This window comes from Manacus vitellinus, unplaced genomic scaffold (genome assembly GCF_001715985.3).
Source record: "Manacus vitellinus isolate BGI_N305 unplaced genomic scaffold, ASM171598v3 scaffold_12_pilon, whole genome shotgun sequence".
In the NCBI taxonomy this organism is placed as follows: Eukaryota; Metazoa; Chordata; class Aves; order Passeriformes; family Pipridae; genus Manacus; species Manacus vitellinus.
This window is the reverse complement of record NW_021938949.1, coordinates 18,328,069-18,354,369: the sequence shown is the minus strand read 5'-3', so window position 1 is coordinate 18,354,369 and position 26,301 is coordinate 18,328,069. Positions and strand designations below refer to the sequence as shown.

The window sequence follows — 26,301 nt, the reverse complement described above, 5'->3', positions numbered from 1 at the left end:
CTGCTGGAACCCTTAGTTCCCTGCGAAAAGTTGAAGGCCAAGCATGATCCTGAGTGAACTCCTGCAGTACTCTACTCATGCTTTACACAGAGCTGAGTTTAGACCATGGAAACCACATGTAGTCCACCCTGGAGTTCCACGGGACAGCTTGTTCGCAGCTGGAAACACGAGCATGACACCTGCAGCTCTCCACAGCTGAATGAAAGTGGAGGCATAGTAACCCATTTGCTAAGACATCAATTCAGTGGCTTGTGCTATGGGAGTTTCGTGGTTAATTTGTGAAATAAAAGTACATTTTTCCACCTGCAAGGTACCTGAGACAGCAGCAAGCTTACCTGTACCAGGTACAGTTACCCTGAGAGAGCTGAGGCATTATTCCCCTTTTGGCACTGGCCATGGAAATATCAGCTTCTCCACCTGGAATACAACCTCGGGCTTGTGGCTCCACTGCCCTGCTCCCCCAGGGACAGGGGTGATACCTGCCTTTGGAGCACAACATCTACAGAATCAAGCACCTGAAGAAAGCTGGAGAGGGAATTTTGATGAGGTGACAGGACAAGGGGGAATGACTTCCCACTGCCAGAGGGCTGGGCTAGATGGGATATTGGGGAAAAATTCCTCCCTGTGAGAGTGGTGAGGCCCTGGCACAGGTTGCCCAGAGAAGCTGTGGCTGCCCCTGGATCCCTGGAAGTATCCAAGGCCAGGTTGGACGGGGCTTGGAGCAACCTGGGCTGGTGGAACGAGGTAGGCTTTAAGGTTCCTTCCAATCCAAACCATCCCATAATTCTAAGATTTGCTTTTTTTAATCATGTATTTGACTCAGACATTTACTGAAAGAGAAAAATCCCAGGTTTGTAAACTACTGCTCATTTTCATGCTAACTCTGTCAATGTGTACCACAGGATCTAGCCACTGAAGTTACAGTAGGAAAACCCATATCTGCCCAAACCATCCCCTTGGTGTAGTTGTTTTTCCCCTCTGGAAAATAGACAGTATCCTAATCCTCCGAACGAGGACGATGGAACTGCAGTGGCTGTAAGTGCCATATGTGCTGTGTTGTGTGTGAGACACGGGAGTGTCAGAGCTGGTGGGGACAAAGAGCCAGACCCTCGGAGTGCTGTCCCGGTCTGTCTCCCTCAGGGATCTCTATCCCGGTCCGTGTCCCTCAGGGGTCTCTATCCCGGACCATCTCCCTCAGGGATCTCTATCCCGGACCATCTCCCTCAGGGGTCTCTCTATCCCGGACCATCTCCCTCAGGGATCTCTGTCCCGGTCCGTGTCCCTCAGGGGTCTCTATCCCGGACCATCTCCCTCAGGGATCTCTGTCCCGGTCCGTGTCTCTCAGGGGTCTCTATCCCGGACCATCTCCCTCAGGGGTCTCTATCCCGGACCATCTCCCTCAGGGGTCTCTCTATCCCGGACCATCTCCCTCAGGGGTCTCTATCCCGGACCATCTCCCTCAGGGATCTTTGTCCCGGTCCGTGTCCCTCAGGGGTCTCTCTATCCCGGACCATCTCCCTCAGGGATCTATCTCTATCCCGGACCATCTCCCTCAGGGATCAATGTCCCGACCCTGCACCGACCCCCGCCCGTTCCCGCCGCCCGCCAGGGGCCGCTGCCGGCCGCCGCCCGCCGAGCGCCCGCCAAGATGGCGGCGTTGTGTGGGCGGCGGGGGCCGCGGGCGGGGGCCCGGGCGGGCGGCGGGGCCGCGGCAGGCCGGGCCTGGCCTGGCCCCGGGCGGGGTTCGGGCCGGGGCGGGGTCGGTGCGGTCCTGGCGCTGGCGGTGCTCGGTGGGCTGCAGGTGGCCCGCGGCGCCGGGTGAGTGTCCGGGGCGCCGCCTGCCCCGGGGCGGGGCCTTCCCGGCTCCCGAGGCCGGGCTGGTGGTGCGGTGCTGAGCGGGACAGACCCCCCGAACCGCGGTGATCACCCCGGGGACATGGGGGAAGCACGGCCGGGGGGTCAGCGGGGCCGTGCCCCCTCCGAGCCGCTCCCGTCCCCCCCGCTCGCAGCTTTGGCAGCCGCGTGTTCTCGTTGCAGGAGCCCCCCCGGCGACCCCGCGCTCCAGCCCTACTCCCCGGGCCGGCACGGCCCCCGGCACGGCCACCGGCACGTCCGGGACTGCCAGCCCCGCAGGTACGGCAATGTCACACACGAGGCGTGGCCCGGCGACAACAGCACGGCCGGCCCGGTGGCCGCCACCAGGACGTTCGTCTCGTACTTCCCCCCCGAGGGCAGCGGCCGCAAGGCGCTCTACGGGCACTTCACGTTCGTGAGGAACCCCCTGCGGACCCTCTCGGTGCTGGAGCCGGGCGGCGCCGGCGGCTGCCGGGAGCAGCGCAGAGCCACCGTGCAGGAGACAGCCCAGCTCGGGAACTGTCTGGTGGCCCAGAACGGCGGGTACTTCAACATGGAAACCGGAGAGTGCCTGGGGAACGTTGTGAGCGATGGGGAGCTGGTGAGGAACTCTGGAGGGCTACAGAACGCTCAGTTTGGCATCCGGAAGGATGGCACCATGGTGTTCGGGTAAGAGCTGGGGCTGTGTGGAGAGCGCTCTCCACGCTGAAGGCTTTTGGGCATCACTGGGGCATGAAGTTCATCCCAGGCACTGCCTCCTTGGCCTCTCCCAGCTGTAGTAGAAGCACACTTTGAATGCTGAAGTTAGGGATGTTTTACCTGTACCCCATGCAGCTATCTCTCCTAGAATGAAAGGAAGCTGGATAAGTTACTGTGGTGATCTCTAACTGGTTAGGTTCCAGTGTCTCCTCTCCCAACATACAGCAAGGACACTTGATGGTGATTGAAGTGGGGGCACTCTGTCCTCCCCAAGAGAAGAGACAGAGTGGACTCTGAGTCTGCTCTGGCTGCAGCACAGAAAGGCTGGGCTTGGAAAGAACCTCAGGAGGAGCCTCATCCAGCACAGGTTGGCTGGAGCAGGCTGCTCAGGCCGTGTCCAGTTGGGTTTTGAACATCTCTGAGGATGGAGACTCCACATCCTCTCTGGGCAAATCTGTTTTCTGAACACTTCAGGGATGGTGACTCCACCACTGCCCTGGGCAGCTGTGCCAGGGCCTGACCACCCTTTTCATGAAGTTTTCCCAATATCCATCTAAACCTGCTCTGGCACAACTTGAGGCCGTTTCCTCTCCTCCTGTCCCTTGTTCCCTGGGAGCAGAGCCTGACACCCCCCCGGCCCCATCTCCCCCCTCCTGTCAGGGAGTTGCAGAGGACAGGAAGGTCCCCCCTGAGCCTCCTTTTCTCCAGGTTGAGCCCCCCCAGCTCCCTCAGCTGCTCCTGCTGCTCCAGCCCCTTCCCCAGCTCCGTTCCCTTCCCTGCACACGCTCCAGCCCCTGTGTCTGTCCTGTCTGTGGGTCCCAGAACTGCCCCCGGGGCTGGAGGTGCCTCAGCAGTGCCAGCACAGGGATGGGCACTGCCCTGGGCCTGCTGGTTCAGCCACACTGTGGCTGGTACAAGGTAGGTGCCAGTGGCTTTGTTGCCCACCTTGTGTGTGACACTCCCCAAGCAGCTGGAGACAGAACCCTCAGAAGAGGAACAGCTGGCAAAGGAACTGTAGTGCTCCCTGGAATGAAAGGCCCCAGGAGCTGCAGCAAGCCTAAAGGGCCCAGAAGGGCTCCCAGGGTCCTTCTGATGGTCTCAGAAGATGGAGCAGCAGCCTGGAAGCTGCTGCAGCTGCTGGCTGCATTCCCCACCCTTCTGGCAGCTCCCACCCAGGCCTCAGCGAGGGTCCCTGCAAAGCCAAACTGACTGTGCCAAGCCAGGGCTTTATCCTGCAGCTGTTCTCTGACAGCCCTGAGCACCAAGGCCTTCACTTCTGTGGCACAGGGGCTGCCTGAGGTGGTGACATATCTTTAGTGAGGGGGCTTCTGCTGAGGGGACCAACAACAACTGCAAGGTCGCTGTTGGTCCTTAACCTCAGCTCTGCCCTGCTCTCTCCTGCTCTGGCAGAGTGTCCCTGTTAGTGGTGCTTTGTGGCTCCCAAACCATGACCCCAGAAATAGTTTGAGTGTAAATAATTTGGGCTGTCAGGGCAGTGGGGAAAGTAATTCACCCTTCAGTCTTTCACTGCATCGTGACCAGCAGGATGGAGCACAGGGCACACTGTTACCCCCACCCTGCAGAGCTGCTGCCCCTTTCTGGGCTGATGGGGGTTTTCAGGCTTTAAAATGCCCAAGCTGTTGTGTGGTTTGATCCATTTTCAGCCGTGTTCATGTTGTCTTTGTGTTCCCCTCTCATGGGGAGAGGGAGTTCTTTTTGCTTGTTTTTCATTCAGGTATTTGCAATTACACTTTTTTACAAGGCAAAAAGCTTTGTTTGCCCACAGTCATGGATACTAAACAATTAAAAGTTGAGCATCCAGTTCCCACAGGACATCAAAAGAGTCAGTTTTAAACCCAAAAGCACAGGCAGAGCTTACAGGCAGAGCTCAGCTGTCCAGCCACAGCCCCTCCTCCTGTCTCTCCTGTTACAAACATCACCCAGCAGCAGGCTCTGGTGAGGCAGGTGTTACTCATCACCCTGATCCTTGAGAGAGGAATATCCCTTGGGAAGCACCCCATGGTGACACACGACACCCGAGCGTGGAAGTGGCAGCAGGACAGTGCTTTCACTGCCTGGCTGGTCAGTGACAGGATTTGCTTCTGGAGGAGCAGAGGGAGCTCTTCCCAGGTGGAGGGGAGCAGGTAGCACCCAGCTGAGTCTTCTCCTCCGTGCAGCTGCAGGAGGCTGGATGCTCTAGCTCCAAATCCTCTCCAGAGCTGTTTGGTGTCACAGTTGTGGAGGATGGAAGCTGACAGGCAGCAAGATGTTACAGCTGCTTCCACAGATCCCTGAGTCTTTGGCAGTGGCTCTGGCCTTGTGTTCTGCCAGATGCTTTCTGCCCTTGTTATCCTGGCTCAGGTCCACTGGCTGCATTGCTGGCAGGAGTTGTTTCAGGCACAGTGGCCTGGGACCATCATGAGCTGTGGGTTTGTGCAGAAGAGCAGAGAACAGAGGCCACTTTGGCTGCTAAAGTGATGTTTCACACTTCTTGGCCTCTGGTTTTGGATGTATCTACCCTTCATTCCAACACCTTCTCCCCCTCTCCCTGCTGCTGGCAACAGGAGAGGCTTTTACATGACACTGCTGTGACCGTGGGTAACCCCTCCTGCTCTCTCTTTCCTAGTTACCTGTCTGAGGAGGATGTCTTGGATCAAACAAACCCTTTTGTGCAGCTTGTGAGTGGGGTGGTTTGGCTCCTCAGAGATGGAGAAGTTTACATCAATGAGAGCCGGGACGCCGAGTGTGGGGACACTCAGACCACAGGTAAACCCTGGGGAGCCTGGCCATGGACTGTCCTTCCCACGGGGCTCTTGGAAGGGGGGATACTTTCATGGAATCATGGAATGGTTTGGGTTGGAAGAGACCTTAGAGACCATCTTGTTCCAGCCTCCCTTCCAATATGCTGGGATTCTCCAAGCCCTGTCCAACCTGGCCTTGGACACTTCCAGGGATGGGGCAGCCACAGCTTCTCTGGGCAACCTGTACCAGGGCCTCACCACCCTCACAGGGAAGAATTTCTTCCTATTATCCAATCTAACCTGTGAAGAGAAACTCAGAGAAGTTGCCTCTTACAGGAGTTTAAAACTGAGGGCTGGTGAATCCCTTGCTTTGTGCCAGACAAAAGCTTAATCAAGAGCACTTCTCTGGGGCTTGGATGAACAGGAGGAGCCCAGGCTGTGCTCTCACTGGTTCAGTTCAGATGAGCCCCTTGCTGGGAGCTGTTTTGCAGACTGAGGTGTGTGACCAGCCCATTCTGGCCCAGCTGGGGTGTGAATTGTTCCATCTCCTGCACAGGCACCTTCGACAAGTTCATCAACGTGATCTCAGCCAGGACTGCGGTGGGACACGACCGCCAGGGCCGGCTGGTCCTGGTCCATGTGGATGGACAGACAGAATCCAGGGGGTAAGGGCTTGGGGAAGGTCTGAAATGCCTGAACTGGAGCGAGTCTGCAGCTGCCAGGGATATGTTTTAAGGTAGAGACTCACAGAGCTCAAGGGAGCCAGGGAGGGCTCACACAGCCCCCAGACAGCGAGTCAAGGGGGCTGGGATGGGAGAGCTGCTCCTTCCACCGAGGAGAGGGACAGACTTCTACCACAGCAGCTTCATTGAAGTCAATCAACAAATCACCTTTGCTTTGCAGGGTCAACTTGTGGGAAATGGCAGAATTCCTGAAGCAGCAGGGAGTCATCAATGCCATCAACCTGGATGGTGGAGGCTCTGCCACGCTGGTCTTGAACGGGACCCTCGCCAACTACCCCTCTGAGCACTGGTAGGTGCTGGTGGCTCGTTCCCAGGGCTGCACAGGTGGCCCTGCAGCTCCTGGTGGGATGCAGAGCCCAGTCCTGCCCCCAGCTCAACCAGGAGGGCACAGCAAAGGCAGGTGACAGGATCTGGGGGAGAGAGAGGCTCTAAAGTTTTAGGCAATTGAGTGACTCCATATTTTTTGCACTCAGTCATCCAGGATTAAAGCTGAGCTGGTTTCAGACAGGCAGCAAAGCTGTGACTGAGTGGCCTGATGTGGGAATCGGATAAGGCAGCAGCTCTTAGACTGGAGATCCAGAGCTGCACTTTCATGGGAATTAGCAAAGATCTGTCAGCAGCTTATGGAAGAGAACCACTACCTTGGAGACCCTGCCGTGCCTCAGGGCAGAACCTAAAGAACATTTTACTTTAAATTCAGCTTTTTAGTCATCTCTGACTGTAAACATGGAGGGATTTAACACTCAGTTACCATAACTGCAATGATATAATTTATATCAAAACAAATAACATCCAGGGAAGGCGTGCTGGATGCCAAAACTGGGGAAGCTGAGACCGCTTAAAGGGAGATTTTGTTTGTTGCTTCTGTAAATCCATGTTTGAAATTACTCCTATCCAATGGGGATTTAATGGTTAGTTAAAACACCAGCTCAAATCTAGTTTTGTGTTTGTATTTTCCTGTTGTTAACATTCTTGTTGGCCAGTGTGAACGGGGCTGACATCTGTGGGTTATATCCCATTCTGGGCGGGGCTGGGGCAGCACAGTGTGTGCACAGCTCACCTGTCCCCTCCTGTCCCCAGCTCCTCTGACAGCACGTGGCGCTGCCCCCGGCGCGTCTCCACCGTGGTGTGTGTGCACCAGCCGGGCTGTGCCCCCCCCGACTGCAGCGGGCACGGGCTGTGCCAGGCCGGGCACTGCCGCTGCTCCGGGCCCTTCTGGACGGGCCCTGCCTGCGACAGCCTGGACTGCGGCCCTGCCAACTGCAGCCTGCACGGCCTCTGCACCCCCTGTGAGTCTGGGGCAGGGGCTGTGGGTGCTGCCCCGGGCGCTGGGAATGTCCTGGGCCTGGCTGGGGGTTGGGGCTGCCCTCCCCCTGCCCTGCAGTGGCTGGAGCAGCAGTGGGGATAAGCAGAACATGTTGCCTTCAGGAGCCAGCAGGGCTGGGCTGGGCTCAGGCCTGGGAACTGGGCCTGAAATAAGCCTTGATGTCAAGCTCTGGGCCTCAGTTTCCCTTCCTGCCCCGGAGTTGCTTCAGGTGTTTTTAAGGCAGGGCAGTGTATTATGGTGTGTGGCAGCAGCTGGTCCTGCCCTGTCTCTTTACTGTTCCTTCTTTACTTGTCTCTCCCACTTCATGATTTTTATCACTGTGCCATTGCCACTTCTTCATAAATTCATTTCAAAGCCAGGGACTGCTGAAATGTCCACCCTCCCCTCTGTGCTGCTCAGTCCCGTTCTCCTCTCCCTGTGCTCTGGTTCAGCTCTCATTCAGGTGTGCACCAGTGCAGTGACTGGGCAGAGCTTGGTGGTGCAGGGCTGCAGCAGCTGACCTAGAGTTGATCCCAGGGACTCCCCTCAGCAGGGATTCTGCTGCCTTTGACAGCTGCAGTGGGTGAACCCACCCTGGGTGTGAGTGCAGGGTTCCTCTTCTGGGCATCTCCTGGCAGGGGTAAGGGGGCACCTCGAGAGGCAGAGGCTCCTAATTTTGGGTCCCTGCTGTTTCCAAGTGGTTTTTTGTTGTCATTAATGGCTGTTCCATGTGTTTGCACAGCTGGATGCCTGTGTGACGCCGGCTGGACTGGCAGCAACTGCACAGAAGGTAAACACTCAGTGCTGCTGCACTCTGCTCCTCACAGCCAGGGAGAGGGGACTGGGGCTACTTCCCAAGAGGGAGCAGGGAAGGGAGAGGCCAGACACACCCCAAGCTGTGGCTGTGCTGGGGTGTGTCACTGTGTAGGGAGGGCCCTGATGATGTCCCTGCTTGTCTCTGCAGCCTGTGCTCCTGGTTTCTATGGGGAATCTTGCAGCCAGAAGTGCCAGTGCCAGCACGGTGGCTCCTGTGACCCTGTGCACGGAGCCTGTTCCTGCCCCCCTGGGTTCTATGGCACCAGCTGTGAGCATGGTAAGGGCTGCTCTGAAGGGCCACCTGGGCTGGGAGAGGGTTTTGTGTCACTTCTGAGCCACCTCTTCCATGCAAAACAAGAGAGAGGTCTGCCATGGGGGCTCAGGCCTGAATGTCACAGCTGGAGTGTCACCAGCTGGCTCCCAGCTCTTCCTATCCTACCCAAGTGGGCTAAAAAGGAAAGCAAGGAGCAGAGAGGAAGGAGGAGTTTCCTTCATCAACAGAAAATTGTGGATTTCTGTTTAGTCTCAGCCCCAAAGCTCCCAAGTGTAGAACAGGATCATCCACTGCTCCAGGGTGTTGCACCAGGCCCTGCCTGTAGCCCAGGCTTCAGGTGATCCAGGTCAGTGCCTGTGGAGTGCTCCAGAGGCTGTTGTGCCATCCCACCTTCCCAGTGTGGCTGTCCCTGTGCCAGTGCTGACAGGGCTGGTGCTGTTCTCCCTTGTGTCACCACTCCAGCTTCTCTGAGGCACTTGGGGCCCTGTGGATCCCAGTGAACAAGTTAATTACAGCAGAGTGTAAACTCCACGTGTGCCTCATTCCATTAGGGATGGTGTTCCAGCCTGGGAATGCTCAAGCAGCTCCATCCCAGAGGAGTTACCCAGAGAAGCTGTGGCTACCCCATCCCTGGGAGTGTCCAAGGCCAGGTTGGATGGGGCTTGGAGCAACTTAGTGGAAGGTGTCCCTGTCCATGGCAGGGGGTGGGACAAGATGAGCTTTAAGGTCTCTCCCAGCCCAGACCATTCTAGGATTCTGTGATCCCTGAAACTTCCCCCTGACACACAAAATGGCAGCAGAGAACTCCCAGCGTGGTGCTCCCAGGCTGCTGCAGGCTCAGCTGAGCTGGAGGAGCTGCAGCCACAGCCTGGGTGGTTCCAGAGCAAGTGGAGCTTTGGCAATGACCAACCTCTTCGTGTCAACTCCCCAGAGTGTCCCCTGGGCTGGTTTGGGCCCAACTGCCAGAGCCAGTGTGTGTGTGAGCACTCGTGTCCCTGCGACCCTCGGACCGGCAGCTGCAACACCACCCACGACAGGGCACTGCAGGAGGAGCTGCTCAGAGGTACCTGCAGGGCCTGGGGCTTGTCAAAAACAGTTGAAAGAACAGCCTTAGTGCATAACATTGGTTTAGTCACCAGCTCTGCTTAAACTTGCTCTTTTTTCAGTGGAATTTTACACCCTCCTCCCCAACACTGCCTTTCTTCCCTCTTTGTTTTCCAGCTGGACAGTGTGTGGCTTCCCAGAATAAGGAAAGGAGCAAAGAAAGATTCTCTCTGTCAGAGTAAGTGGGTGGTACACACTGTGTGCCTCAGAGGCTGTCACAGAGCACGGGAGGGACTCAGCCTGGAGAAAAGGAGGCTCAGGGGGGACCTTCTGGCTCTGCAACTCCCTGACAGGAGGGGGGAGTCGGGGGGGGTCGGGCTCTGCTCCCAGGGAACAAGGGACAGGAGGAGAGGGAATGGCCTCAAGTTGTGCCAGTGGAGATTTGGATATTGGGGAAATTTCTTCATGGAATGGGTGGTGACAGCTGCCCAGAGCAGTCACCATCTCTGGAGAGGGATTTAAAAGCCTGTGGCTGTAACACTTGGGAACATGGGTTAGTGGTGGCCTTGGCAGCACCGGGGGACTTGATTATCTTAGAGGGCTTTTCCAACCTAAAGGATTCCCTGATTTTCTCCTGCCTGAGAGCAGGACCACAAACTTGGGAAGGCAGAGAAGGGAGGACAGTTCTTGACAAATCCTTTGCACCCTGGGAACACGTGACACAGGCCGAGATGTTGCCTATGTGGGTTTTTCTTGTCCCCCAGGAGCACGTGGCTGTCCCTGAGCTGTGGCCTGGCCCTGCTGCTGGCACTCAGCGCCCTGGGGAACGTGGGGCTGGTGCTGAGGGCGCGGTGGGAGCGGCAGCGCGGGGACTATCGGTACCACCCCCTGAGGGACATCAACGGGGAGGCCACACCCCCCCCCAGTGCTGCTGCCTGGGAGCCAGAGGACACTCGGGAGCCAGAGGACACTCAGGACTCACTTTAGAGTCCCAGATGGGAAGAGAGGAGGTGCTTCACTGTGCCCCCTGCACAGCCCCTCAGCACTGACAGGGGCACTGTGCCTGACCCAGCTCAGCCACCGCTCCCTCTCCTCTGCTGCTCCAGCCCCAGCCCCCAGGGCTGCATCCCCAGTGGCCCTGATGGGATGCAGGGCACTGGGTAAGGGAATCAATCCCACAGTGGCAGCAGGAAAGGATAGGGGCTGGTTCCTTCCTAACCCTGAGGGACACGGGTGAGCAGTACCAGCCACAGGCACCTCAGGAAGGTCCCTGCCCACCTGGGCAGTGCTGAGTGTTTTTAAGACTCAGCAAGGTAAACTGCCTCTAGCACAAAACTGGGTTAAGGAAGCTGGTGCCTAAGGGTGTTAGAGTCTATGTCTGCCCTTCCCTGGTGAGCTCAGATTTTAATCAGAAAAGTGACAAAACATTTTAAAGTGCTGAAGCAGGTGCAGTGCCCAGTGAAACCAGAGCCCTCCTCCTGGCCCAGAAGCGTGTGATGGGTGCTGCATTTTGGGGAGGCTCTTGCAGCTCAGCAACAGGAAAAGCCTTGTCAGGTCACAAGTTCCATTGGTGCATCTCTTGAGCCCCAGCAGCTGATGGGCTCTGGGGGCTCAGGGACTGTCACCAGCCAGGGAAGGGGACAGACAGGGCCAGCCTGGCATGGCTGGCAGGACATGGCCTGGGCTGCTCTGCCCCAGCTGGACTCTCCTCAGAGGGACCACAACCAGCAAGTTCTTCAAGCCCTCCCAGATCCCAAACACCTCCTCTGGAAATCCAGAACCCCTCCTTGCACAATTAAACTGAAACAGTGTTAGAGTTTGCTTCCACTGAGGGAAAGCCAGCCTTTAACGTGCCCCTTGGATGCTGCAGAGGGGTTAGAGCCTGTCTGAGCCCCAACACTCACAGTTTTATGCACTCACTCCCTTTTTACCTCTCCATGTAAAGGATGTGTAATTTCTGTGCCACTGTTGGCATCAGATCAGCCTGTAACCAGAAGACTCTATTTTTCTATGATTTACAGAAGATTATTTGAAAATGAATAAAGTCTATTAGTGCTACCTGCCTGAAACTCAGATTCCTGATGTCCAGCTGCAGAAGGAGCCGTGATCCTTTCCCAGTTAACCTCAGCCTCCCATTGCAACCCTGGGGCCTTTTATTTTAAATAACAGCCACACTGCAGGATGTGCTGTCCCAGCCCACTCTGGGCTAGGAAACTAAACAACAATGCTGGTTCTGCAGGCAAAAAGTGACCATTTTAGTTCAAGAGCAGGAATAAGTGACCACAAGCCAGCCTTACCTCTGCTTCTGGGGGAAAGAGCAGCACCCAGGCTTCAATTTTCAGTTTCCCCCAGTCTGAACAATTGCATCAAACAATTCCACGTGTTCTTAGAGATGCTGTTTTATTTCCAACATACCCAAAGGTACAGCTCTACTGGGACCCACAGACAGTCACTGAAGTACATTTGTTGTCAGGGAACACGTTACAGGGCCCTGCAGTTTGCAGAGGGCTCGTAAAGGAGGTTTGGCTGAGAAAAATGAGGATTTCAGTAAATAAAACCAAAGCCAGCTGCAAGGGAGAGAAAGTAAGTAAAATAATTAATGCCCATTTAACTTACACATGTCACTAAGAACTTGGAAGTGGGTGTGGGTGTCACTAAAAGCCTGTGCATGTGACACAATTCCAATTTTGCCTTCCAAGAGAGAAATAATCAGGTGTGAGGATCGTGACAAAGGTGTTGGAGGAATATTAAAGCTGAATCCATGCAGGAATCTTTGAGAAGTGCTGTCAGTTAAGAGTCTAATAGCTGCTCCTTGCATTAATTGCTCACAGTATAAACATCTGGGATATGAAGCAGTGTGTGCCTTTTGAAAAGAGGGATTCCCTGCCTGGAGCTGGGCTGGCCTGGCCCTCAGCACTTCCCACCCCAGCAGGGTGGACAGCTGGGCTCAGCACTTCCCACCGGGAATTCCAAGCTCAGGAAGTGGTACAGATTTGGGACGAGCGGATTATGACTTTTTTCAAACCAAACTGGGATTAGAAATTCTTATTCCAAGTTGGTTTTTCCCTGTTCCTGAAAGGGAACTGGTTGGACGCGGCAGCAAACGCTCCCAGCGGCACTCCGGGCTCCCTCCCCTGGGCACGGCTGGGAATTCCCTTTCCCAAGAGCAGTGAGCGAGTCCAGGAGCTGAGGAGCTAGAGAGGAGCCCTCGGTGCCGGGTCCCAGCTCTCCCGGGCCCCGGGAAGCGCCGGAGCCGCCCCTGGAGCCCCGGAGGCTCCTCCTCTGCTGCAGCCCTTCTCACACCCGAGAGGCAGCGAAGGTTCAGTCAGAATGGCCCAGGACTGCAGCCCAGCCGTGCCCTGAGCGATCCAACATCCATCCTCGTGCTCCATGCCTGCCTTTCCCAGTCGTGCTGGGACAGACACCAGGAAAAGGGGCGGACCTGGAGGAATCACTGAGAACAAAAGGTTTCACCTCTGGCCATATTTAACTGTAAACTATGGCCCAGCCCTCTGCACCCCAGCACAGGAGACACGGCAGCAGCTCTGAGGTAGGTGTTGTGTTTGCATATGGAACATCTGAAACAGGGAGGCCCCGATTTACTGGGGGCTGTTTTTTAATTACCTGAACACGGCCCAAGCTCACTGGCTTTGCTGCTGGGGAGGGAGCAGGGAGGGCCTTGCTGCATCTCCAATCAGCACCCAAACCAGGCTATTTCCCAAGGTTTTGCCTTAGGAGAGGATCCAGAGGATCCAGAACTCCTCCCAGCCTCAACTCACAGGAAGCTGCTGTGAAGAAAACTCTGATTTTCTAAAGCACACTGATGTCATTTGAGGGGGAAAAGGTGATGTAGAAGAATTCCATCTCTGGCATTGGCAGCTCACAAGGTCAGGTTTAAAAAGCACAGCACAGCACCAGCCACAACATCCAGGCTGTTGCTCCCTTTCTCCTGTTAACGTTCAGGAAAAAAATATTGGATTATTCAAATTGGTTTCAAAGTAAATGGGTAGGTGGGATAACCCAGGCAGCTTTGCCAAGGGAGAGGTCACAAGCTGCTTCCCAAACACACCTGTGCTGTGATCTCATGGACAGAGAAGCAGCACTGACAAGGAACATGAGGAAAAACTAGGATTGGGATGTCCCTGGAGCCAGGAAGACTCCGTGGGACCAGCCCTTCAGGCCTCCCTGGCTCCTCCAGAGACCTGCCAGAGGTGCCAAGTTCCAGGTGCCTCACTGACAAGAGTTAAACACCCAAAACTTGTAGCGTGGGGAGAAAACAGCACATCCCACATTTCAAAATAAAATTTAAAAATATCCCAGTGCAAAGGAAGAGATTCTTAACCAGAGGAAACCACAGGAAACAGGAAGGTTGCCACCGTGGGCCGTGAGCAACAATGTAAAAACTGAGCCCCAAGAAGGTGAAATCCTGAACCAGCACAGGGGAGGATGGGCTGGGCTTTGGGGGTTGGTTTAAACTCTATTTCTAGCATCAGAATGAATTATGGATAAAGGATTTTCCATGAGGGATACACACATGCACTTTTACTGTCAAAACTCCTGATTTTCCAGAGGAAAGGTGATACTTGTCCCACTCTCTCAGACTCCATTTATGCTGAAATGCTGGAGACAGAAGTTTCACTTGTGTGGGACAAATGCTAAAAGTCCATGGAACAACTGGGGAATCCTTGGAAATCAGAACTTCCCTGAGCCCTGCAAGGTGGGAGAGTGATTCCCTTGGCTCCAATCCTTTAAAAAAAAAAAATCACCAAACAACTCAAACACATCAAGTTCTCCCCTCCCATCGTTCGGAATATTTGGGCTCCTTTGGCAGCACCTGGTGCTTCCAACCCAGGAATTAAACCAGCAGGGTGGGAAGGAAGGACTGCCCAGATTCCATCAGTGTGAACAAGAACTTGGGGAGTATTTGATGCCTGTTCTCATCTTGTTGCCACGGGGACAAGAACAGGGATAACTTCACTCCCCAGCCCGACCACACGAACCACCAGTGGAGATGAGGGACAAACACGGGATTTTTGGGGTGCAGGAAGACAGTGAATCTTCATGACAACTCCTGAACTCAATCCTGGCTTCTTAATCCTAAGAAACAGTCCAAAAAGCACTGGAGTCTCCCTTTCCCTTGCAGGGAAGGTGACACAGCCCTCACCCCAGTGTTCTGCACGGTGCAGCCCTTTTTGCAAGAACATCCAGGGATCACAAAGATTGGGATTTAAGTAGAAAGACTTCTTGGGATTGAAGACAACCAGCTATTCCTTTCTAAAATCAAAGTTCATCCCATTAAAAAAGGTGGCTGGATTTAATAAATAGTCATTTCTGACATTATAAATAAGTTAAAAATTAATTTAAAATAAGCTAGCATTGAATAAATAGGCTTCAGTAAGTGCTTACATACATACAGGCCTCTTTGAAAGGTTTCAAGTGAGCTCATGTTTTAAAGAAGCAAGTTCTGCAGGAACTGTAAGCAAGTTACTGCCAGAAAATCTTGTGCCTTCAGGAAATCAAATATTGCTTTGCTTAGCCCTTTAGAATTGGATTCAGTTCCCATCCACTCAGGGATGGGACAGACCTACTCATTATTGCTGTAAACCTGAGGAGAAAGAACAATAGTTTACCTTTAGGAAGATGCCACTTGCTGGAGGCAGATTCCCTGCCTGGACTTTCCAGAAAACTGTTTTGACTTTGTCTCAGCAGGGTTACAAAAATCCACCACATTTCCCAGTAACATCCTGCCAGACCAGGAGAGGTTTTTGGTTCGACCTGGAAGTGATTTCTGAACTCTCCTACCTGTACCAAGGTGTCCTTCCAAGGCCCGGCCCCTGGAATGCCCAACTCGAGTGTCTGGTGGAGCCCTGTGGGCACCCAGGAAACTCCAGGAGTTGTGCTACCCAGGAATAACCAAAAGGTCCAACAGGTAAGGCAACATCAGCCTCCTCTGCCACACATGGGAAGGACCGATGGGAGAAGCCCTTTGGAGCGATCCCTGCCAACTGACATCCAGCCAAAATCCATCCAAGAGACCCCTGAGGAGCAGCAGCTGCTCCAGAACTCCAAACCCACAACTGGAATTCCAGGTCTTGTGGTTTAAGCAGCTCCCAGAGGCCTCTCTGTGTCCAAATGGCTGCGACACAACTGCCCCAAGGCTCAGCCCTGGAGCTCTTTGGTTTGGGGCTCAGAGCAGCTCCGGGGGCAGGAAGGCCCAGGAGGTCTTTCCCTGCAGCCTTGGCTCTGCTATCTGGAAAGGTGGGAGCTGCTCTGGGACTGGCTGGAAGATGTCGTGACTCCACTCAGCTGGGAAAAGCCGCTGTTGCAAGATTCCAGGCTCGACATGGATCCCCTGGGATGGGACAAAGCAGATGGGCTGTTAGGAAGGCAGCAATTAATGGAGAACTATTCCCCTGACAGATCAGCTTACCCTCTATAGTGCTTGCACAAGTGCTTTTTGTCTCATCATTTTCCACTTGCTCTCTAAGAATCTCCGTGTCATCATGAAAAATTCATTAGAGATATTTTTTCCCAGTTACAGATATTATTCCTTGTCCCTGGGTGTTGTTCTGGGGAAGGGGACAGAGCTGGAGCCTCTGCAGAGCTGTTTTTGCTGCCCCTGAGCAGAAAGGAAAACTCCAGTGCATCCCAAATGCAGCAGCCACTGTGAGCCCAAGGACTGCAGGCTGCTGAACACCAGAGTCCCAGCTCCAGAGTGCCCAGCCATTGTTGCCAGCTCCTGCCAAAAGCAGGCTGGGCTCAGTTAATGCAGGAAGAGCACCAAGGAACATGTTTGCATGACTGGGGGGAGGTGTTTGCTGCTGCTCTGACTCCACAGGATCTGGCCAAGTCACCACCTGCAAGTCTGTTCTGCCCAACACTTCCTCCAGCTCCAGGGAAAGGTCAAGGACTCGCAAAGAATTCAGATTAACAGGTGACTGGGAAGTGCTTTCAGCACTAAAGGAGGAGGCCAAGCACAGTGTCCCAAGGCTGACTGTTCACCTGCTCAGAAGTGCTCTCTGAGTCACTGCAGACATCCTTCTCTGCCAGACAGAATATCTGGGAAATACCCAGCTGATATCCGAGTTACTCCAAAAGTAACTTCTCAAAATCTTCCCAGCTAAGATAAACCTCCTGAGTCAAAAACCTCCTGCTCTTCTGGCAGCTGCAAGCAAGACCTGAAGCACAAATTCCTCAGGTGGACACACAGCCAAGGGGGCCCTTAATACCTACAGCACTAAAGGAGATTGATTGTGCAAAATGCCACCAAGTTTGTGTCAAAGTTATCCCCAATGACACGCACCCAGCGGAGGTCACGGGGATCCAAATGTTTAACTCACACACAGCCCCCTCATTTGGCTTCTCCAGTGCAACTCATGTAGTAAATACCCCCTAAATGTCCCACCTGAAGTCCTTGGAGGCCAACACCTCGTAGTAGTAGATGAGTTTGCACTTGTGGCCGGAGCCCTGCAGGGAGGCCAGGACATCGTCCACGCGGGGCAGGCTGGAGCTGGAGCAGGGAGGGGGGCCGTGCATCTTCCACTGCAGGATGTAAAACCCTGGCCAGCGCGTCACGTGGGACCCCTGGAGAGAGGGAGGGACACCAGTGACCACGGGGAGTCCTGGGAAATGGCTGAATGACCCAGTGAAGTCAAAGAACCCCGATGGAGCTGATGGCTCTGGGCACAGGTGTCACCACTTTTACCTGCCTGAGACACTCCCCTGCAGTGCCAGCAAAAAAAGGTTCTTTTCCATTAGGTTTTTATCGTGGAGTCTCTTTCCAATGGTTCACTCTAAAGCAGCCCTGGGACAGCAGCCACTTTCACAGGGAACCCAGAGAATGATCACAGAATCATGGAATGGTTTGGGCTGAAAGGACCTTAAAGCTCATCCAGTGTCAGCCCCTGCCATGGACAGGGACACCTTCCACTAGCCCAGGTTGCTCCAAGCCCTGTCCAACCTGGCCTTGGGCACTTCCAGGGATCCAGAGGCAGCCACAGCTTCTCTGGGCAACCTGTGCCAGGGCCTCACAGGCAAGAATTTCTCCCCAATATCCCATCTAACCCTGCCCTCTGGCAGTGGGAAGCGATTGTCCCTTGTCTTGTCCTTCCAGGCCCTTGTCCAAAGTCTCTCTCCAGCTGTCCTGGAGCCCCTTTAGGAAGGGGTTCTCAGGTCATCAATTCCTTCCCCACCAGCAGCTCATTTTGGAGTTTGCAGTACTGTGAGATCCTTGCCAGCCCCCAGACCCCTCTGACCTGGATGCTCTCCCCAGACCCTCTGACCTGGATGCTCTCCCCAGACCCCTCTGACCTGGATGCTCTCCCCAGACCCTCTGACCTGGATGCTCTCCCCAGACCCTCTGACCTGGATGCTCTCCCCAGACCCTCTGACCTGGATGCTCTCCCCAGACCCTCTGACCTGGATGCTCTCCCCCTCCCGGCAGACCAGCGGTGACTCCACACGGCTGAAATCCACGCCCAGCACCCAGGTCCTGTCGATGAGCTGCACGTTGTCCCCGGCACAGGGACCTGGTAACGTGGATTCTTTGTGACTTGGCTCAGGAGCTCGTTTGGAGTGGAAGAGGCTGAACACCACGTCCCCCTTCAGGATGTCGAAGTCCCAGGTGATGACAGATTCCCCTTCCAGAATCTCCACGACTATCTAAAGCAGGGAGCAGAACAAGCCCATTGCAGAGTCAGGTGGCAGCCACTGTGCTCCTCCCCACTCCGTGGAGCACACACAGTCCTTCAGCTGGCTGATGGCCTCGATTCCCAAGGAGGATACAGACCATTCCCATTCCCAGTCTCCTGCCACAGTACATCTGCTCAAGCGTTTTCACCCTGTCTCTTCCCATATTAGAGTTCCTTGTAAATCAGTTATAGTTCTAGGAAAACCTCTGTGGAAAAGAGGCATAGGACACAGCAAAGAGCCAAATCAGACTCACTGCCCATCAGTGAGAACAGAGGCCTGATTTGACACTCAGGTGGCTCCTTTTTGGGACATTCTGTTCCTGCTGAATCTCATCAGGCTGTTCCCAGTGCACACCTTCTTATATTGCCCCCATTGCCCTCCCAGCCACACTGCTGAGACCTGAACTGCCACAAGGGAAATGGAGGGACCTTTAATTCTCCCAGGAGGAGGAGAAAGAGAGTGTATCTTACAGAAGATCAGGCCATAGCAAAGACAAGTGACACTGCTTCTTAAAGTGCTGTTCTTAACTCCCACACTTCCAGCTAACACCCCTAACATCATCCTTCCAGGAACAGCACTGCTGCCCAGCCACCTCCTGCTCACCCTGGGGGAGCCTCACAGAAGGAACCTACCCCTGTCCCAGCTCAGCACCTCCTGAGCCCAGGAATTGGGGTCTGTACCTCGTGTGGAGCTCCTCTGAGGACACTTGCAGAATGGTAGATGGTTTCTGTCCACAGCCGGATGTGATCAGAGTTCTCTGGCTCGTCCTCGGTTTGGTACAGTGACTTGGGGACAAGGCCACCTTCTGGGACAGTGCACTGGGCAGAGGACACACAGACAGGAGGGTTCATGGTATTCCAGCTGGAAAGTACAAGTCACCTGTCCCAGGAACACTTGCCATGTGTCAGACACAGAATAACACCCTCAGCTGGGCTGGGACTGCACAGGGGGACTGAGTTTACTGGAACTATCCAGGTTTATCTCAGCCCCATTTACAGTTGACCTCTAATCCCCTTCTCCAGGACAGCATGCCCAGGGCAGCACCACCACTTCAGGGTGGTCTCCTGGGCCCAAATTACCTGCCCTGTGCTCAGAGCAGGGGTATCCCAGCCAGCACAGAGGTTTAACCCCTTCCAGAAGGCAGTGGAAGGCCAGGGTGGTGAGGAAGAGGGAATCAACTCCAGATTTCACCTGCACAGCAGCAAAGAACACTCACCATGCAGTCTCCTCCCAGGAAGTCTGGGATCACCTCTTTATCCACATAGTCCACCAGCCCTCCTGAGCCCTGGTAGTTATTCCCACTGTAAATGAGGAACTTCTGCCGTGTGTTCTCATTGATAAAGGGACTGACCTGAAAGAAAAAGAGGACAGAAGACATCACTGCCACTGAGGGAAGTCAGAAAGAACGTTTGCACCATCTCATAAGGATGCTTTAGGCTCTAGACTGGAAGGTCTCAGCAGCAGGAATGCAGTCCAACAGGAGCTTTGAAATGCTAAAGTACTTCCCCAAAGAAAGGGGTACCAAATGGGAAGTGAACTCTAACTGGGGCATATTGGGATATACTGTCATCTCACAGCATTTTCTACTTCATGCAAAATAGGTTTGCTGTCACTGCCTCACACACAAACCTCACAAGGAATTTAATGACCATGTTCTCACATTACAGCAGGCACCAGGCAGAACCATATTTATTATTTACTGCTGATTACTCTTCAGTGTCCTCCAGCATGAGATTAAAAAACATCCATCTTCCCATCCATATGACAACCCACCAAGTCTGAGCTCCCACTGCGTGAAGGGTTGCAATTTAGGTCTGACACCCTGTCCTGACAGATGACAATCACTGGGACCAAGTGAGCTCCAGGCACACCAGGCTGGGCTCTGCAGCAACACTGTGGCCTCTTCAGGAGTTCAGCCTGGAGTTACCTGGAGGCTTTTCCCTCCCTGACTCTGGCTGGTTTAGCTATTTGTACATGCACAGCCCTTTATGACCCTGCAGCCCAGCTTTCACCCACCAGGGTCCAGAGCACAGGGAACACCCGGGGGGCTCTCACGATGAGGAGCCTCCCCAGGGTTTCGGGGTAATTGTCCTCCACCACCTCGATGATCCTGAGCAGGGCCTTCACCCCGGGCCGCCAGAGGTGCCGCATGTTGAGCCCTTCCAAGTCCACCAGGCATGTCCAGGATCTAAAACAAACCCACAGAAAAAGGCCTGTCAGAACTGCAGCCAACAGTGGCTGCTCAGTTCAGGATCCACAGAGCACCAGTAACATCATAGCCCGTGCAGGATCCAGGGGAGCCCACGGGGGAGACCAGCAGTTCCAACAAAAAGCAGATCAACACCCAGGCAGGAGACACCTGAATCCAGGTGAGCTTCAGGTAAAACAGACACCCAGACTTAAGTGCAAGAACATACAGTGTCACTCTAGAAGGGGTGAAAGTGTGCAGGCCTATTGCTAAAAATAATTTTAAAATGCATTTTAAATGGAAGTGAAATATGGCAGACAAGTTCCTATATAGAAAAAACACTATAATTACAAAGATATGGATTAAAATCACCAAGACAGGAAGATTAAATTTATCTGAAATGGGATATAAAAAGATATAAGGAAGGACTAATTCTTGCTTTCATATGAAACTGTAGAATTTGTCTGCATTTTAGTCATATAAATATATATATATACACATATAGTGTTCCCCAAAGAGCCTGTAACAGACACACTCACTGTGTGTCTGCACTTCAACCCTAAGGACATCAATGCCAGTCATCCCAAACCTCCACACATTCTTCACCATGTCAGTGAACCTCTGTAAGGGATTCAGCAAAACCACCAATACTGACGTGATGGGGCGGCCAAAGATATTGGTGTTTTCCTCACATCTCTTCTGTCCTTCCTCGTTAATGGACAGAACCTGGAATCAAGGACAGCACAGACAAGGATTAGCCTGAGTATGGCTGAGGAACCAGGATAGCCTGGAGATCTTATTTTAAAAAACACAGAACCCAGAAGTACAGCAGAGGGCAGGGTTAGATGGGATATTGGGAAGAAATTCTTCCCTATGAGGGTGGGGAGGCCCTGGCACGGGTTGCCCACGGAAGCTGTGGCTGCCCCATCCCTGAGAGTGTCCAAGGCCAGGTTGGACGGGGCTTGGAGCAACCTGGGCTAGTGGAAGGTGTCCCTGCCCAGGGCAGGGGGTGGAATGAGATGAGCTTTGAGGTCCCTTCCAACCCAAACCATTCCATGATTGCTGCTCCACTATGACAGGACTTTTAACACCCCAAGGGACACAGAGCTCCTCAGGTGAGACATGAAGGCACAACTCACGTGTCTCAGCAGTGACTCCTCTCCCAGAGCTTTCACCAAACCCTTCGTGTCCATCTGGCCGAGCCGAAGGATGTAGAGTGGCCGCCCATCTTCAAAACAAACAGGGGGGTTTCAAGAGGGAAGCACCCCAGTCTCCAGTCTATCTATCACTCTAGAACCTTTTATAAAAGCCCCTTTGAATATTTTAGAAGGATAAAAAAATCAGATTCAAGGCAGCTTTATCAAAGAGATGCTGCTTTGCACTGACCAGTCTGCCTGAACTGAGCCAAGAAAATAAAATTACAGCAAACCAGAGTGGCTGTTTACAGGCACTGAGCTGCTTTGGTAACTATTGAAGTGTCAACACAACTTCCTCCAAACCCCCAGGTTACTGGTGAGGTCCCATCACCAGACCGTGCTGCAGTATCAGCGTCAGCTCCTCACCTTTGTCCTGGTAGTGCCACCCCCCCGTGTAGTACTCCTGCAGGAGGGCAGGGGGCCTCCAGGACTGCAGGATGTAATCCACCTGGTACTGCTTGCGCCAGGACAGCGACTGGCAGAGCATCTCCCGGGCCTTGTCGATGTTGAAGTCCCGAGCCCGCAGGAAGCGCAGGATGTGCTCATCCTTGGGGATCTGGGGGAGGAGAAAGGCCCAGGGTCAGGACTGGCATGTTCCATGGGCCCTGCAGAGGAGGCTGCAGAGTGCACACCACTTTTTAATCTCTTAAAACTGAGGCATTAAAGCAAACACACCCACATTCCTTCTCCCTCCTAAACTAACCCAGCTGAGAGCAGCAGAGGTGCCAGGAGCACAAGGGAAGGGACTGACTCTCTGTCTGTGGGAAGCCTTTCCCTGATCCAATTCCCAGAAGCCCCAGCAAACCCCAGGCTGGCTGATGTTTGCCTCGGCTGTTTATCCACAAGGACAACCACAATGCCATGTGAAAGTCAGGGAGCTGCACTTCACCTGCCCAGGGCAAACCAGCACAGGATGGCAACCAGTCACAGGTGACACACTGACCACACCAAGCACGGGCTGTTTGGAGGGGGATCAGACTGTGCAGTCTGAATGATCCCACCAGCACCAATTCCAGCTCCTGTGCAGGCCCTGCAGCTGGTGTTTGAACTGGAAAGCTGCCAAATGCTTCCCAAGGCTTCCCTGCCCCACCACACCACACTCTTGCTCCAAATCAACCAAACTACAATACCCCCTCTCTTTATCACTCATCCCAACACTATCAGTAATTGTGGCATCACAGGCACAAAAGCTTTCCCAAAGCAAGTCTCTAGAATGGCTTATTCCAACCTCTTCCCAGATCTCCCATGTTCCCTTTAGCTGAAAAATCAAGGAAAACTTGCCAGTAAAGCCAAGCAGCAGGAATTACAGTGACCCTGATGGATTCCACAGAAGCACCAGATCTCACTAACAGCCTGTCAGCTGCAATCCCAGCTGGATTAGAGCTCCATGTGCTGCTGGATTCTCAGTTGCTCCCCCAGCTCCCCCAAAAGTTTCCATTAAAAATTCAAGCTCTGTGGATTAGGGACTGTCTCCTCCAGAGCACCCACACTGCTTAACACAACACAAGCACTCCAAGCCCTGCTGTAACACAACATAGCATGTTCAGGAGTCAAAGCTCCTTTGTTTGTCCACTGCCACGCTCAGGAAAACAGAAATCAGGACAGAAGGAAGGCTGGCAGCAGTGTCAGGCAGGAGCCATCCTGGTTTCACAAGCTAAGAACTGACTCACCCAAAGAATGGGGCAGAGTTCAGGCAGCCTAAACTAAACCCAAAGCACCTAAGGAGCAGGTGGGAGATTAACACTGTTCAGCAGGTTCTAACACTGCATCTGTCTGGCATGGCAAGGGAAGGGCAGCCTTCCCAAACAGGATCTCAGGAGTATTTAGAGGAATGCCCCCAACATTTTTTCTGCATCGCAGCAAGATTAAAGACAGCAGTTTTCATCAGATGATTTATGTCTGTGTTCCTGCTGCTCAGAGGCACCTGTTACTCAGCACACATCAGCCCAAACACCCACAACAGCCCCTGCATCTCCTGCAGGGCCCAGGAGAGGGGATGGCTGGGGGAAGGTTTGTTACTTTTCATGTTTCAAACCTCCTCTGTTCGTTCACAGCTTCAGGCAGGAGGCAAATCCAGTGCTTCTGTTTGGACCAAAGGCAGGAAGCTCTGAGGGGACTTATTCCACAGTGGAATTAGTCTTTTATCCTTGTCCAAGCAAAGCAGTAACTCCCACATGCAAGAAAATGAAGTTTTAATTTCAGCCTGGTGTGAAACTATGGGCACTGTTCTACATGGTGCAAAGCCATGATTAGGAGCTTTAAGGAGCTGCAATTTTAACACCATTTCAGTTTGTTCCTTCAGCTCCTCAGATTCTTAAAGCAATAATAAATCTGATTCTAAAGGTAATGCCTGCTTTGGAAGGAGCAGGGAAGGGAGAGTGAAATAGGACGGAAAGGACAAAAATAAGAAGGGCCATTTTCCAAGAAACAGGAGATCTATTTTTTGATATTTTTTGACAGAGGAATAAGGACATCCCTGCTCTGAATTAAAGGAACAGACTGTCACAGCAAGGTAACAGCCTCTCCAGGGAAAACCCAAGGCTTGGCAAACCAAGCTCCTGGTTTTGTACTGTTCTGACAGGGAATCAGGGGAAGCAAACAGGGCAGCAGTGTGAGGGGGTTGAGGATGAATTTTCAATAGCCAGCACCTTCCTTCCTACATGCTCAAGCTCCCCTGGGGACAGAGCTCCCAAAGCCCACCCGAGGGTATGAGAGCTCAGCAATCAGCTGTACCTGGCCCAGGCTCCCTGCACAGCACATCCCACCCAGCTCCAAGCACCCCAAGGGGCAGCTGTTCCACACTCTCCTCATGTGCCCTCACTTTTTGCTTCTCCAGCTTCCACTCCCCAGCCTTTGACACGGAGGGGACAAAACAACCCAGAGAACAAAACAGGCCCATGTTTGGATGGTGCCTGTTCCAGCTGAAAGCAGGATCCTTGCAGATCCCAGGGATGGATAAAGCCTCCCTGTCTTGCTCCCATCTAGGGCTCGTTTTCAGTGGATACCCAGTAGGTGAGATATCTCCTACCACACCACAGCCCACACTGTTTTACTGGACAGGTCTCCATGGACCTGAAAAGCCTCATGTCCTGTATTTCAGAGCACAGTTATACCTGGGGACTGATCCCTGCCTGCCCCTTGTTTAGTGTCCACTTGTCAAGCACCTTTTATCTGTCAAGAGGCTGAATCAGGGGAGACACAGATCACAACCAATATTCAGCAGAGGCCCTTTTATTAGTGAAGCTGTTATTGTGTTTACTCCCAGGCAGAGCATCACACTACCATGACAGCAGCTTGCAGGGAGGTGTTACAGTGCTTCAAGGGGCCCTTTGCTCCATCAGGTGTGTGTATATATATACATACATATAAATATGTATGTAGTCTCTACCTGCCCCCAGCAGCCACCATGCTCCTGGACATGATCCCCCTTATACAACATGTTATTGATGTTCCTGGACACCAGTGGCCTTGGAGAGCTTTGGAAGATGTTTTGTGTTCTGAATTTGTCAGCTTTTACAGATTCAACAGTGTTGTTGATGTCTGGACCTTTTCAGCTGCTGGGAGACTCTCACACTGCCTCAACACCGACTGTTCTCTCCACCCCGAGGTTTTCTGGGAGATGTTTCTCCATCCACCATTCCCCACACACTCACACACAAGGGAACTTCCTCATGAGTCAAACAGCAACAGAACTGCAGAACCAAGTCTTTGTTACATTTTAGTTCTACATGGGTGATACATGTTAATTTTTCCAAGAAGAAACAGGGCTTTATAACTGATGTTCAAACTCCCTCTACTCACTGAGACACGATCTCTCTCAGCTCTGAGACAGATACAGCACATCATGCAGAAGGGACTGGCAAAGCTCCTCCAGCTGGACTCTGCTTTCCAGGGGGATGTTCCAACCATCTTTCTCCTGTTTTCTCTTCTTCCTAAGCACCATTTATCTACTCATCCCACCCAGTTACTCTCCCTGTTGCCATCCTTTGTTCTTCCCTTCCAATCTCTCTTCCTCAGGAAATCTGGGGTTAGATCCTTCTTGAGGCATTCAAGCTGCCCCAGATCTTCTCTTTTCTCAGCCACACACCAGTTACCCTCTCAGCCTAAGACAGAGACTCTCCTTCAACCAGGAGGAGCCCAGGCAGCTTCTGAACATCCCAGCAGAGCACAGACACCTATCCCTCAGTGCCTGTGCTGCTTTCCAGGGAAAAATCATGAGTTGGAAGGGGCCCACAGGAATCGTAAGTCCAACTCCTGGCCCTGCACAGACACCCCAACAATCCCACCATGTGCCTGAGAGCATTGTCCAAACCCTCCTTGAGCTCTGGCAGCCTTGGTGCTGTGCCCACTGCCCTGGGGAGCCTGGTCAGTGCCCAACCACCCTCTGGGGGAAGAACCTTTTCCTGAGATCCAACCTGACCCTGCCCTGACACAGCTCCAGCCATTCCCTGGGTCCTGTCACTGCTCACAGGGAGCAGAGCTCAGAGCTGTCCCTCATGGGGAAGCTGCAGACCTTGATGAGGTCTGTGCTCCATCTCCTCCAGCTGAACAATCCAAGTGCTCTCAGCTGCTCCTCATGTGGTCCCTCCAGACCTTTCCCCATCCTCGTGTTCCTCCTTTGGACACTCTCCAACAGCTTTAGATCCTTCTGATACTGTGGTGCCCAAAACTGCCCCCAGGGCTGGAGGTGAGGCAACACCAGAGAGGGACAATCCCCTCCCTGGATGCCCCCCAGGACATGGTGGCATT

The 26,301-nt window shown here is 53.5% G+C and overlaps 2 protein-coding genes across 3 annotated transcripts in view; one reads left to right on the top strand and one right to left on the bottom strand.

Annotated features, from left to right (window-relative positions):
- Positions 1–1,018: 1,018 nt before the first annotated feature.
- Positions 1,019–10,566, top strand: NAGPA (N-acetylglucosamine-1-phosphodiester alpha-N-acetylglucosaminidase). Its single transcript, XM_029957878.1, has 12 exons — positions 1,019–1,035; positions 1,375–1,818; positions 2,038–2,523; positions 5,180–5,319; positions 5,851–5,959; positions 6,198–6,326; positions 7,118–7,326; positions 8,086–8,133; positions 8,308–8,436; positions 9,365–9,496; positions 9,655–9,715; positions 10,242–10,566. Exons 1-12 carry the CDS (start codon positions 1,019–1,021, stop codon positions 10,462–10,464), a joined length of 2,127 nt encoding a protein of 708 aa, XP_029813738.1. The 3' UTR covers positions 10,465–10,566.
- Positions 10,567–14,004: 3,438 nt separating this feature from the next.
- SEC14L5 (SEC14 like lipid binding 5) overlaps positions 14,005–26,301 on the bottom strand; it is a 33,705-nt gene continuing 21,408 nt past the window's right edge. For both annotated transcript variants that reach the window (XM_029965996.1, XM_029965995.1), the window contains 9 exons: positions 21,919–22,108; positions 21,496–21,584; positions 21,012–21,082; positions 20,185–20,356; positions 19,385–19,519; positions 18,849–18,986; positions 17,896–18,138; positions 16,883–17,061; positions 14,005–15,829 (listed from right to left, as the gene is read on the bottom strand). In XM_029965996.1, coding sequence (XP_029821856.1) covers positions 15,724–15,829; positions 16,883–17,061; positions 17,896–18,138; positions 18,849–18,986; positions 19,385–19,519; positions 20,185–20,356; positions 21,012–21,082; positions 21,496–21,584; positions 21,919–22,108 — 1,323 coding nt within the window. In that variant the 3' untranslated portion in view covers positions 14,005–15,723. The remainder of the gene's footprint in view (positions 15,830–16,882; positions 17,062–17,895; positions 18,139–18,848; positions 18,987–19,384; positions 19,520–20,184; positions 20,357–21,011; positions 21,083–21,495; positions 21,585–21,918; positions 22,109–26,301) is intronic.